This window comes from Anser brachyrhynchus (assembly GCF_964034855.1).
Source record: "Anser brachyrhynchus genome assembly, contig: SCAFFOLD_86, whole genome shotgun sequence".
Taxonomy (NCBI): domain Eukaryota; kingdom Metazoa; phylum Chordata; class Aves; order Anseriformes; family Anatidae; genus Anser; species Anser brachyrhynchus.
In genome coordinates, this window is record NW_027664065.1 from 328,791 (window position 1) to 340,600 (window position 11,810).

The 11,810-nt window shown below is 52.1% G+C and overlaps 2 protein-coding genes across 2 annotated transcripts in view; one reads left to right on the top strand and one right to left on the bottom strand.

The window, feature by feature from the left end:
* Positions 1–1,285: 1,285 nt before the first annotated feature.
* On the bottom strand, positions 1,286–2,739 carry LOC308186426 (olfactory receptor 14C36-like). The gene has a single exon (XM_080608565.1). It carries the CDS (start codon positions 2,233–2,235, stop codon positions 1,318–1,320), a length of 918 nt encoding a protein of 305 aa, XP_080464691.1. The 5' UTR covers positions 2,236–2,739; the 3' UTR covers positions 1,286–1,317.
* Positions 2,740–5,353: 2,614 nt separating this feature from the next.
* The window catches only part of LOC308186415 (olfactory receptor 14C36-like), a 294,878-nt gene continuing 288,421 nt past the window's right edge, over positions 5,354–11,810 (top strand). The window contains exon 1 of the mRNA XM_080608556.1: positions 5,354–6,772. The gene's annotated coding sequence lies outside the window, so the exon portion shown is untranslated. The remainder of the gene's footprint in view (positions 6,773–11,810) is intronic.

Genomic DNA, 11,810 nt, shown 5'->3' on the forward strand with positions numbered 1-11,810 from the left:
TCTTCTTAAATTCGGACAGGCTTGGTGCAGTGACTGCTTCACTGGGGAGCCTGTTCCAGTGTGCAACCACCCTTTTGGTGAAGAACCTCTTCCTGATGTCTAGGCTAAAAGTCTAGGCAAAGTCTAGCCCCTTTTTGAGGGACCCCTTGAGGGACTTTGTTCCACTAATGTCCAGCCACCTTCCTTCCCCCAACATCATCCCCTTCTTCAGTCCAAATATCACCAGTCTGGCTAAAGGGAGACTCCAGGAGACCATGGCAAAGGCCTTGCTAAAGTCCAGGTTCACCACAATGCCTTCTTTCCCCTCCCCTTCTGTTTCAGCAGTTCCTTTGTTTCCTCCATGTCCCTGAAGATGGCTGTGGCAGGACTTTCCCCACCACGTTCCCAGGGGTAGAGGTGACAATTGCAATTCTGCCAATCCTTTTTCTTGCCCTTCCTGAAGATGTGTTTGATGCCTGCCTTTTCCAAGTCCCCAGAAATCTTGCTGATCCAAATGCTTGATGGCCTGGTCCAGAAAGGCAGGGTAGTGTGACATAGCAGAGAGGGGCATCTGCAATGAACCTGTGCAAGGGGGGTGACAGAAATCTCACAGGGACACTGGGGGTTGTTTCTGGAGTCACACAGGGCAATGGCAGGGCTCTGTGAGGTGTCCACATCTGAGCTTGCCTCATGCACACAGGGCTGTTGAGAGATATGACTCTCTGCCTTGCACACCGATGCACAGTGCAATGCACTATTTGCAGTGTCCCTCTGGCTCCTGCAGCCACTGCCAGAGGCTGGGAGGCACCTCAGCCCTGCAGTACCTCACCGTGCTCTTCCCTCGTCTGAGATACCCCAGGACATGAGGAATGGGCACAGGGACTGCGGTTCAAGGAAGCACATCCCAGAGCTGTCTTCAGGTGGCTTCCCAGGGGACGTTACTTGGTCTTGTGACGCTATCTGCCCAACTGGCCTTCGTGACAATTGTAGGAATAGCTGATGGACTTGGTGCTCCATCGTGTTCATCTCTCCACATGCATATGATGTGCCTGCTGGCACCAGCACTGGGTTTCTCTTTCCACATCTCCCATGCACATACAGCAGGCCCTGATCTTCTGGGAAATCCTGTCTCCCAGGGAGCATTTCCCAAGTGAGCAATGAGCAATGGCCTGGCCAGCTATTGCTGAACCTCCTACCCATACACCCCACAGCTCTGAGCTTGTGATGACGCTCTCCGGAGAATGAAAAATGACCAAAAAGATAACCGTGTTCCTGCAATGAATTATGAGTCATATGCAGAAGAAAATTGGCTTTTTGTTTTTTTTTTTTTTTAAGATATCAGGTCATCAGTTTCCTCAAGGCATCCTTGAGCTCCTGGTTCCTCATGCTGTAGATGAGGGGGTTCACTGCCGGGGGCACCACGGAGTACAGAAATGACACGACCAGGTCCATGGATGGGGAAGAGATGGAGGGGGGCTTCAGGTGGGCAAACATGTCTGTACTGACAAACAGGGAGACCACAGCCAGGTGAGGGAGGCACGTGGAAAAGGCTTTGTGCCGGCCTTGCTCAGAGGGCATCCTCAGCACAGTCCTGAAGATCTGCACATAGGATAACACAATGAAAACAAAACAACCAAATACTAAAGAAAAACTGAAAACAAGTAGCTCGAATTCCCTGAGGTAGGCATCTGAGCAAGAGAGCTTGAGGATGTGGGGGATTTCACAGAAGAACTGCTCCACAGCATTGCCTTGGCAGAGGGGCAGGGAAAATGTACTGGCCGTGTGCAGGACAGCATTGAGAAAGCCACTGCCCCAGGCAGCTGCTGCCATCTGGGCACAAGCTCTGCTGCCCAGGAGGCTCCCGTAGTGCAGGGGCTTGCAGATGGCAACGTAGCGGTCGTAGGCCATGATGGTGAGAATTGAATACTCTGAACCAAAGAAGAAGACAAAAAAGAGGACTTGTGAAGCACACCCTTGATAGGAGATGGCCCTGGTGTCCCAGAGGGAATTGGCCATGGCTTTGGGGAGAGTGGTGGAGATGCAGCCCAGGTCGAGGAGGGCGAGGTTGAGGAGGAAGAAGTACATGGGGGTGTGGAGGCGGTGGTCGCAGGCTACGGCGGTGAGGATGAGGCCGTTGCCCAGGAGGGCAGCCAGGTAGATGCCCAGGAAGAGCGCGAAGTGCAGGAGCTGCAGCTCCCGCGTGTCTGCGAATGGCAGGAGGAGGAGGAATTCGGTGATGGAGCTGCTGTTGGGCATTTTCTGACATTGGACACTGTTGTCTGTTGAAGAGGATAAGGCAGAAAAAAGTTAGAAGAGACTTCTCTGAGGAAAAGCTATCACAAAACTTAGAGCAACCCACGCCTGAGCCTCTCTCTTTGCAAGAGAACATTTCTGCAGCTCTATCACTTGAGTGCCAGCTGATGCTGTCTGAGAGTGGCACTGGGAGCAGGGATTGCTGTGGGCTCCAGAGGAGTCCCTCCTGCTGTGAAGCAGGCGGGAAGCAGGACCATGGGGGAAACTCAAGTTCAGTCCACTTATCAGATCCATGAACTTTGCAGTGTTGTTGCAAAGTACACCTCCAACCACAGTGTAGAGCAAGGCAGATTTTCTTTTGCTTAGGGCAATGATCACACTCTTGTGTTTCCCAATAAATGGAGACAGCTTAAAGCCCCAGTCCCAGTGCAGCTGGACAGAATCCTCACCTTGTCTGCAGGTGCATGAGCAGGATCTCAGCTCTTCCCTCCTAACCAGGGCTGCAGATGCCTCCCTCCAGCTGCCCACAGACAGCCATCCAGCAGCACAGACATGGCCTTAGAACGGGGGTGTCTTCTCCTTCAGGCACGTGGATAACACAAGGATGCCATGAGAGAGCTGCATCCTGCTGGAGAGCAGCCTGCACACCAGGAGGACGCCCCAAGGACAGAGATGAATATTTGCAAGCTGGGGTGTCCCAGCATCCCAGCTGCACCCCTGCAGTGTCTGGAGCAGGCTTGGCCACTCTGCTCTTGGTTTACTAGGGGCAGCTAGGTTATGACACTCCAAGGGGCTTCTGCCAGACTTCCTCACCTTGCAGTGCAATCCAGCAGGACTCTCAAAGCCCACTGCATTGCCCACTGCCCTCCCAGAAACAAGACCCAGGAGGAGACCCTTCCAGGATGTGCAGCTGCATGGCCCTGCAGCCGGACACTTACCTTGTCAAGGGCTGTGCAGATTTCTCCTGCAATCAGCTCTCAGCATCCTCCCACTCCCAACTGCCTTCAACCCCTCTCCTTCTCTCCTCTCTGTGTCTCTGCTGCGGTCAGAGCCCCCAGCCCTGCTGCACTGTGCAGAGGAGCTGCTCCTGGGCAGAGCTGTCTCTCTGCACCAGGGCCCTCTTGCCAGGAGCTCTCTCTGTCCGAGGAGCCCGGCCCAGCTCAGCAGCAGAGGCCCAGCCCAAGGCATTGTAGTCACCCCTCTGGGGCTTTGGTGATGAGCCCACAAACCTCAGGCACTGAGAGACAATTGAAGAAATCTCTCAAGAAGTCCAAGTCAGATGCAAGTTTCCTGGAGCGTCCCCCGAGGGCCAGGACTGACACAGCCTCCCTTGGAGCTCGTTAGAGCAGAACATTGGAGGCAGTGAGGACAAGGAGACAAAGGCAATGTGAAGGTGACACTGATGTGTAGACAACCTGGATGTGTTTCACCAAAGAAAAGGACTAGGCCTTGTCCCCAGGCCCCTGGGAAGGGAGATATGTTTCTGTCACACCTTGCTCAGGGTTCTTCCTGGGGCAGTAGGAGATGGGGATGTGCATGGCCAAGTGCAGGAGAATGGTACGACCCCTGCCTGGTTCATGGGTGGTGGTGAGGAGGCAATGAGGCCCTGGTGCTTTAACGATAAGCTGTCTCCTCATAGGCATCAGTGGCAGAGACAACAGCCATAGCCATGGACACAAAGACCTGGGTCCTGTTGGGACTTTCAGCCTTGCCTATGTCCTTGCTCCTCTAAAGGCCAGAGTATCCTAGAGTCTCCCAGACCTACACCTCTTTCCCAGCTGGCTGTAGACACTTGTCCATGTTGTGTCACACCGGGTCTTAGCTGAGTAGCTTGTATGAGATCCCTCCTGGTGCCCAGGCCCTCCTCCTCCTTGGCACTGCTCACTCAGCAGGGTCCCAATCTGTCCTGATGTGTGGGGTTCCTCTTCCTCTGGTGTAGGACCAGGCTCTTCTCATTGTAAATGTCAGGACGTTTCTGTAGGCAGAATCCTGCAGTTTCTCAAGATTCCCCCACACTGATGCTCCAGTTTGTCAGCGTTTAATGTCTGCAGGCAGACAGTTCAACCTTCACGTGATTGTGCTCTCTCTGACAAGATGGCAGCATCAGGAGTTGCAGGAAAGTTTGGATAATACAGGAGTAACCAGCTGAATGGAATTGCAGCATAGAGTCACAGAAGGGTAGGGGATGGAATGCTGCCAGGTTCCACCTTTTCTGTTCTTCATTCTCATGCATACTGTCAGTTTGTCTGGAGCTGTGTCCTAAATGTTATGGGGCCGTGCAGGTCAAAATTAGAAGGGCTAAAGCCCAGCTGGAGGTCAATCTGTCTATTACTGTCAAAGAAAACAAAAACTGTTTATATAAACACTTTAAATAAAGGAGGATTAAGGAGAATCATCTTCCTTTATTGGATGTGGGAGGAAACCTGGTGACAAGAGATGAGGTAAAGGCTGAGGCACTTAATGCCTTCTTTGCCTCAGTCTCTAGAGCAAGAGCAGTTGATCCCCTGGGCATTTCTTCCTCCTCATGGCCAGTGCCAACCTTCCAATGTGCACTTTGTGGCAGTTTTTTCTCTCCTAATCTTTCCTGCCACCAAAGAAAGCTCCATCAGGGTGGAAACCACTCCTAAAGTAGGCATCCCAACCCATCAGCCTTCTTGCGGCCTGTCAGCCCACCAGACAGGAGTCACCTCACCAGCATCTTCCAAGCCATGGGCCTGCTGCTGGCCTTGCACTTCTTGGCTAGACACACCCAAGCCTTGTGCCTCCTGCTGTTCAGTCATGGACTCAAGCAGAAGGGACAGCACAACCCATATGCGGGCCTTCTTTCTGTCTGGGTCCTCCTGGGTATGGAGGCAGAGGGGATCCCACAGTCAGCATGCCAACCAGGTGCCTTCTGCTGGCCTAGCAGGGCCACTGGCAGATGTCAGCCAAAAAGTGCAGATCCCAGGGAGAAGTCGAGGGTGACCTGTCAGCTACTTCAGACAGAACTGACCTCACAGTCCCTTTCCGTGACATGTTCCTGCTGCTGCCCTATCAACTGCAGAGACAGAAGTGACCTCACAGTCACTGCCACAGCCACATTCCTCCTGCTGGGGCAGGGGATCCTGAGGCAGAGCTGACCTCTCTCTAGTCCCCTAGGGATTAGGGCTCACCTTTCTGGGTTAGAGAGTAAAGCAGACTTTTACTGGGAAGTTTTGGTGTGCTTCTGTGTTTAGGGTATGGACAAGCTCTGCGGTTTAGGGTTTTGTTTAGGTCTGCCAAGAAGTCTAGGGATAAATAGAGCATTTTAATGCTAGTGTCAAGGGAAGGCATTTGGGTGAGTAAGAGAATAAAGGTAAGGGAAAGGGGCTATGGCCTGAGTTTTGCTTCACGGGATACTTTGAGTTCAAGCATTAGAGTAGGGGATTTCTGTCAGAGTGCTGGAGTAGCATTTAGGTTTAGGGATTAAAACTACTGGTTAAAATAAGGTAAGGGCCATACATGACTGTTTTAAGTCAGTGTTACCGCAATATCTACATTACATGACCCCTCTTACCTCTACAAAATCATTATTTTCTGCTGGCCATGCTCCTCTTCCCACCCCAAAATCTCAAGTCTTTCTTGTCCAGGCTGCTCTTAACCTTCCCATATTTTATTGGGATCAGCTTTCTGATGACATTGATGATCGTAGAGTATCTGTCTCACCTCTCTTGGCTTACTCCATTCCTGAGAAGGAAGTGGCATTGTAGTCAGGAGGGAAAAGGACATACATGTCTTTAGGAGCATCCTCCACAGTGTGCCCATCAGCTCTGCACCTCCACAAAATTGCGCTTCCTACCTACAAGTTTTGTTTCCCAAATGGCTTCTGTGGATCCAGGGTTCCTTTTCCCAGGCCCTCACGCATGCTTCAGTTTCGGATGAGCAGGGATGGGATAAGGAAAGCCAAGGCACGGATGGAACTGAGCTTGGCAAGGGATGCAAAGCGTAACAGGAAGGGATTCTATAGATACATTGCTCAGAAAAGAAAGGCCAAGGAGAGTGTACCCCCTGTGACGGATGAGAGGGGTGAACTGGTAATGACAGACACAGAGAAGGCTGAGGTACTCAACAACTTCTTTGCCTCAGTCTTCACTGCCAGTCAGGCTTCCCAAGTCTTTCGTTTCCCTGAACCCATAGATGGAAGCTGGGGGGGCAAAGTCCCACCTGCTGTAAGTGAAGAGCAGGTTCAGGACCACCTGATGAAACTCAACAAGTACAAGTCTATGGGGCCTGATGACTTGCATCCCAGGGTCCGGAGGGAACTGGCTGATGTAGTTGCCAAGCCTCTCTCCATCATATTTGAAAAGTCCTGGCAGTCGGGTGAAGTCCCTGGTGACTGGAAAAGGGAAAACATCACTCCCATTTTAAAAAAGGGTAGAAAGGAGGACCCAGGGAACTACAGAATGGTGAGCCTCGCCTCACTGACTGGCAAGATCATGGAAAAGATCCTCCTGGAATCAATGTCAAGGCACTTGCAAGACAAAGAGGTGATCTCAGACAGCCAGCATGGCTTCACCAAAGGGTAAATCATGCCTGACGAATCTGGTGGCTTTCCACAATGGAGTGACCACATCAGAAAACAAGGGAAGACCAACCAATGTCATCTACTTGAATTTCTGTAAGACCTTTGACACGGTCCCACATGACATCCTGGTCTCCAAATTGGAGAGATATGCATTTGATGGGTGCACCATTGAGTGGATAAGGAGCTGGTTTGAAGGTCACACCCACAGAGCAGTGGTCAACAGCTCTATGTCTGAGTGGAGGCTGGTGATGAGTGGTGTACCTTAGGGGTCTGTCCTGGGACCAGTACTTTTTAATATCTTTATCAATGACATAGACAGTGGGATCGAGTGCACCCTCAGCAAATTTGCGGATGACACCAAGCTGAGAGGTGTAGTTGATGCAACAGAGGAAGGGATGCTGTCCAAAGGGTCCTGGACAGGCTTGAGAAGTGGGCCCATGTGAACCTAATGAGGTTCAACAAGTCCAAGTGTAAGGTGCTGCATCTGGGCCAGGGAAATCCCAGACATGAGGATAGGCTGGGAGAAGAACTCACTGAAAGCAGCCCTGCAGAGAAGGACTTGGGGGTTCTGGTGGAGAAAAAGCTCGACATGAGTGCGCACTTGTAGCCCAGAAGGCCAACTACATCCCTGGCTGCATCAAAAAAGGGTTGGCCAGCAGGTGGAGGCAAGTGATTGTCCCCCTCTGTTCTGCCCTCCTGAGGCCTCACTTGGAGCCCTGTTTCCAGGTGTGGGGCCCCCAGCACAAGAAGGATGTGGATCTGTTCAAGCGGGTCCAGAGGAGGGCCATGAAGATGATCAAGGGGCTGGAGCACCTCTCCTATGAAGAAAGGCTGAGAGAGCTGGGGCTGTTCAGCCTAGAGTAGAGAAGGCTCCTGGGTGACGTCTTTGTGGCCTTTCAGTACTTAAAGGTGGCTTATAAAAAAGATGGGGAGTGACTCTTTGCTCAATCAGATAATGACAGGACAAGGTGGAATGCTTTTAAGCTAAAAGAGAGGAGATTTAGATTAGAGGTTAGGAGGAAATTCTTCACTCAGAGGGAGGTGAGGCACTGGAACAAGTTGCCAAGAGACCTTAGAGATGCCCCATCCCTGGAGCTGTTCAAGAGCAGGTTGAATGAGGCCCTGGGCAACCTGATTTCATGGGTGGCATCCCTGCTTATGGCCAGGGGTTTGGAACTAGATGATCTTTAAGGGCCCTTCCAACATGAGCCATTCTGTGATTCTATGGTCTCACAAACTATACCTCAAGCATGACTCCCATCCCATCAGCCTTCCTTTGGTCTGTCACCTGACCAGAACAGAAGTTAACTCGCCATCATCTTCGACACCATGTGCATGCTTCTGGCCTTTACAGTCCCTATCTGTGCCACATTCCTCCTGATGGTCCATCAGCTCCAGAGACAGAAGTGACCTCCCAGCCTCCTTCACAGCCATGTGCCTCCTGCAGGCCCAGCAGATCCTGAGGCACACCTGACTTCATCACAGTGTTCCCAGACAACTCTTCCTTTTGGCCTCTGATCTGATCACATACCTGTTACCTCACACACCTCTTCCAAAGCCATGCGCTGCCGCAGGACCTCACAGTCCCTGCCCTGCCCAAAGGGAACAAACAGCATAAATTAGGGGTAGGAGTGGGGTTGAAGATGAGATGTGCTGTGTACATGTTGGAGGGCTTTGGGGATTACGTGTTCAGAACAAAGTTTAGGGATTAGAGGTCACCCTCCAGGGTTAAGGTAATGGAAAGGGCTTTAAGGGAGGGATTGGTGTTCTGCTCAAGGAACCTGCTCAAGGTTTAGAATGAGGGCAAGGTTTGAGGCTTATAGTTTAGGTCTGGGTTGATGGCTAGGGTTAAGGCTGGCATTTTAATCATTGGTTACGCTTAATTATCCTTCTGCTTGCCCTTCTAGTAGAAGATGGGTTTGACATCTGCCTTTTCCAAGTGCCGAGGAACGTCTTTGATCAATCTGTCCTTTCCAAGGTTTTTGAGATAGGTCTTATGATGACATCTGCAGCTCCACCAGCACCTCTCTCACCCTTCCCACACCACCTCTAAGCAACCTGAGGGCTGACCAGGAGGATGATGAAGGTTTGGGAAATGGCTTGGTTAATATCTTTTAGGAGGGCTGTTCTGCGCTTCACACGGAGAGTTATGATGGTGTCATAGAAAACGGTGACACTCGTGAGGACAGAAGAGCAGGTGGGTAAGGCCATGGGCCTTCCAACACAGGACACACACACATGAACACTGCATGAGCGGGAAGAGGAAGATTGGATCCAAAATACAGATTATGAAAGCAAAGACCATGAGTATTAATGGGGCCCTGCAGGGGAGCTCCAGCAATGGGGCAAAATCACAGAAGGGGTCCACGACACTGTGGCCACAGAACTGTAGCTGGGAGGAGGAGAAATTATTACTGTACATGAGAGAAATTCCCCTGATTTAGTTACAGCTGCCTTCTGGAGTCAGACCTTCCACTTCACGACTCTTGCAGAGAACAGGGATGGCATACAGCGCAGGACTGACCATAGGACATGGCCCTCAGCAGGAAGCACTCAATTCATGCAGAAGGTGCAGCTGATAGCGCTACCACTTCTGTGAGTAAAAGAGGTACTGTCTCCAGCCAGGAAGCTGTCCTGCATCTGGCACAGGGTGGTGGAGCTGTACAAGGTCTGCAAGGATGACAAATCTTCCTCAGGAAGAAGGCCACGGGCATCTGCAGGTGTTTGCTTGTAGGCACCAGCACGATGATGAGGGTGTTCCACATCCCAGTCACCGTGCTGGTCATGCGAGAGAGGAAGAAGAGATTTGTGTATGGGTAGAGGATCTTCCAGATGGACAGCTGGGAAAACTCAACCAATGATGTCTTTGTGTCCCATTCCACTCATAGAAACCATTTTAGAGCATTCTGGTCCCCCCATCTTGTTAGGACACCAACGAGCAAGATGTCTCTTTCTCAGTTCCTAAAAGAAATGGTGAAGGGTGTTCAGAGGGGTGAAATGATCCCTGGATGTCATGGCTGAGGTGTCCTTCCACGCAGTGAGAACACAATAGGGGTTAAATGAGGGAATCATTTGTGCTTGTGTTTGACAAACACACTTTAATAGCACAAATCTCACTTCTAAAATGCATCTCTCCCATGTTCAGAGAGGAGCAGCCGGTGATGACTTCAGTCTGCTTCAAACACCACACCCCAGGAGAGACCCCGATGACTTCAGGAGCTGTCAGCCCTGAGGCCTTGGGGACACCTCGAAGGAGCCCAATGGCACAGAGCAAGCGATGTCATGGTCGGGTGCTGTGCTGCTGAGCTGGGCCGGGCTCCTGGGCCCAAGGGGAGCTCCTGGCAAGCGGGCAGCGCTGCAGAGAGCCAGCTCTGCCCAGGAGCAGCTCCTCTGCCCAGTGCAGCAGGGCTGGGGGCACTGCCTGCAGCTGGCACTGGGAGAGGAGAGATAGGAGATAGAGGTTACGGGCTGAGTGGAGTGAGGGTATACTGAGAGATCATTGGAGATTCAATGCCTAAAGCACATAATATGGTAAGTTTCTAGCAGAAGGAAAATGCACGGAGGCCAGGCCCCGAGGGTTCCCTTGTCACGGGCTGGCTGCAGGCTGTGAAGCTGGGGGTGCAGGCAGGGGTGCCCAGGGCTGTGGTGCAGAGCAGGGTCCCTGCTGTGCCCCAGGGGCTGTGTGGCGGGGCAGGGCCTCTGCCGCCTGCCAGGCTCAGCACTCAGCCTGCCCGGGGAGCTGCCCAGGGCACTGCGGGGAGAAGCTGCGGGTGGAAGGAGCCCCCCCGGCAGGGCAGGGTCCTGCTGCTGGTGGGAGGCTGCTGCCTGGGGCAGCCTGCTCACAGATCCACAGCACAACCAGGGTGTATTCAAGCCACATTGTAAGAGAGGAGAGAAGGCAAGGGTTAGCGCCTTGAATCTCTGCTTTTCTGACCCTTTTCTTTCAGTCGTCTCTTCTTTGGCTTGGTGGGAATGGAAATAGATACTGTTATTTCCTAGAGAAGGCTGACATTTCTAAGCCATCATAAGGAGCATTACAAGGACCCCCAGCAAGTCCCTTTCCTTCCCCTCATCCCCTAGAAAGCTCCACCACCACCACATAAGCAGTGCCAGCAGGGTCTGTGTGACCTGGGCTCTAGGACGTGCCCCCAGCAAGCTGCCCCTGGGCAGAGCCCTGCTGCCAGGAGGTGTCTGCAGGGCAGAGCTGAGCACCCAGGGGGTGGGATGGGGGCTGTGACCTGCAGGCAGGAGGTGTGGGGACAGAGACCCAGCTGCAGGCAGGGAGAGCTGCAGGCAGCAGAGCCATGGGCAGGCAGTGAGACGGAACTGCTCCAAGAAACACCATGGCAGGGGAGATCTGGACATCTCTCTCACATCTGTGCACTGCAGACGCCTTCCCTGGAGCAATCCCCTTCTCATCCATTATAGTACTTCAGACATAATGTCTTGGGAACTTGGTCATGAGTTTCCTTTGGATTTCCTGGGGTGGTGGTGTGAGAATTCACACATACCTGGAATAGGTTTGTCAAGTGAAAGTTCAAGGTATGGTCTACGTCCAGGGTAAGCAGTCAATCCACTATTTGATGCCCTACAGGTAAGCCAGGCTGTTGGTATTGGAGGAACAGTGTTTTTATTACAGACTGAGGCTCCTAGACCATTGCTCTGGAAAAGGTCTGCATGTCTTTAAAGAATCTCACCAAGTTCTTTCATAGACCTCAGCCTAAAGCCAGTGCCAGCATCAATTTTATTGTTTCTTGAGGGATTATTTGACCTGCTCCTCTGGATCTGCAAAGAGGGAGATGCCCTTGGCCAGCAGGCATCTGAGGTCACACCCAGTTCCTATGCCTTTGGCTTCAGAGCAGAACTGACTCTCCCAGTGCCAAAGGGCAGTTTCTCCTGCTCACAGAAAGAGCATCACCAACAGAACCCAGCCAGAACTCTGGCCAGGATGTTGCACAGACGTCTTCTAGAAAGGAGTAAGGCAGTGCATGTCTGTTGTGTGTTGGTGAGAGAGCAGTAGCTTAAACGACCTATG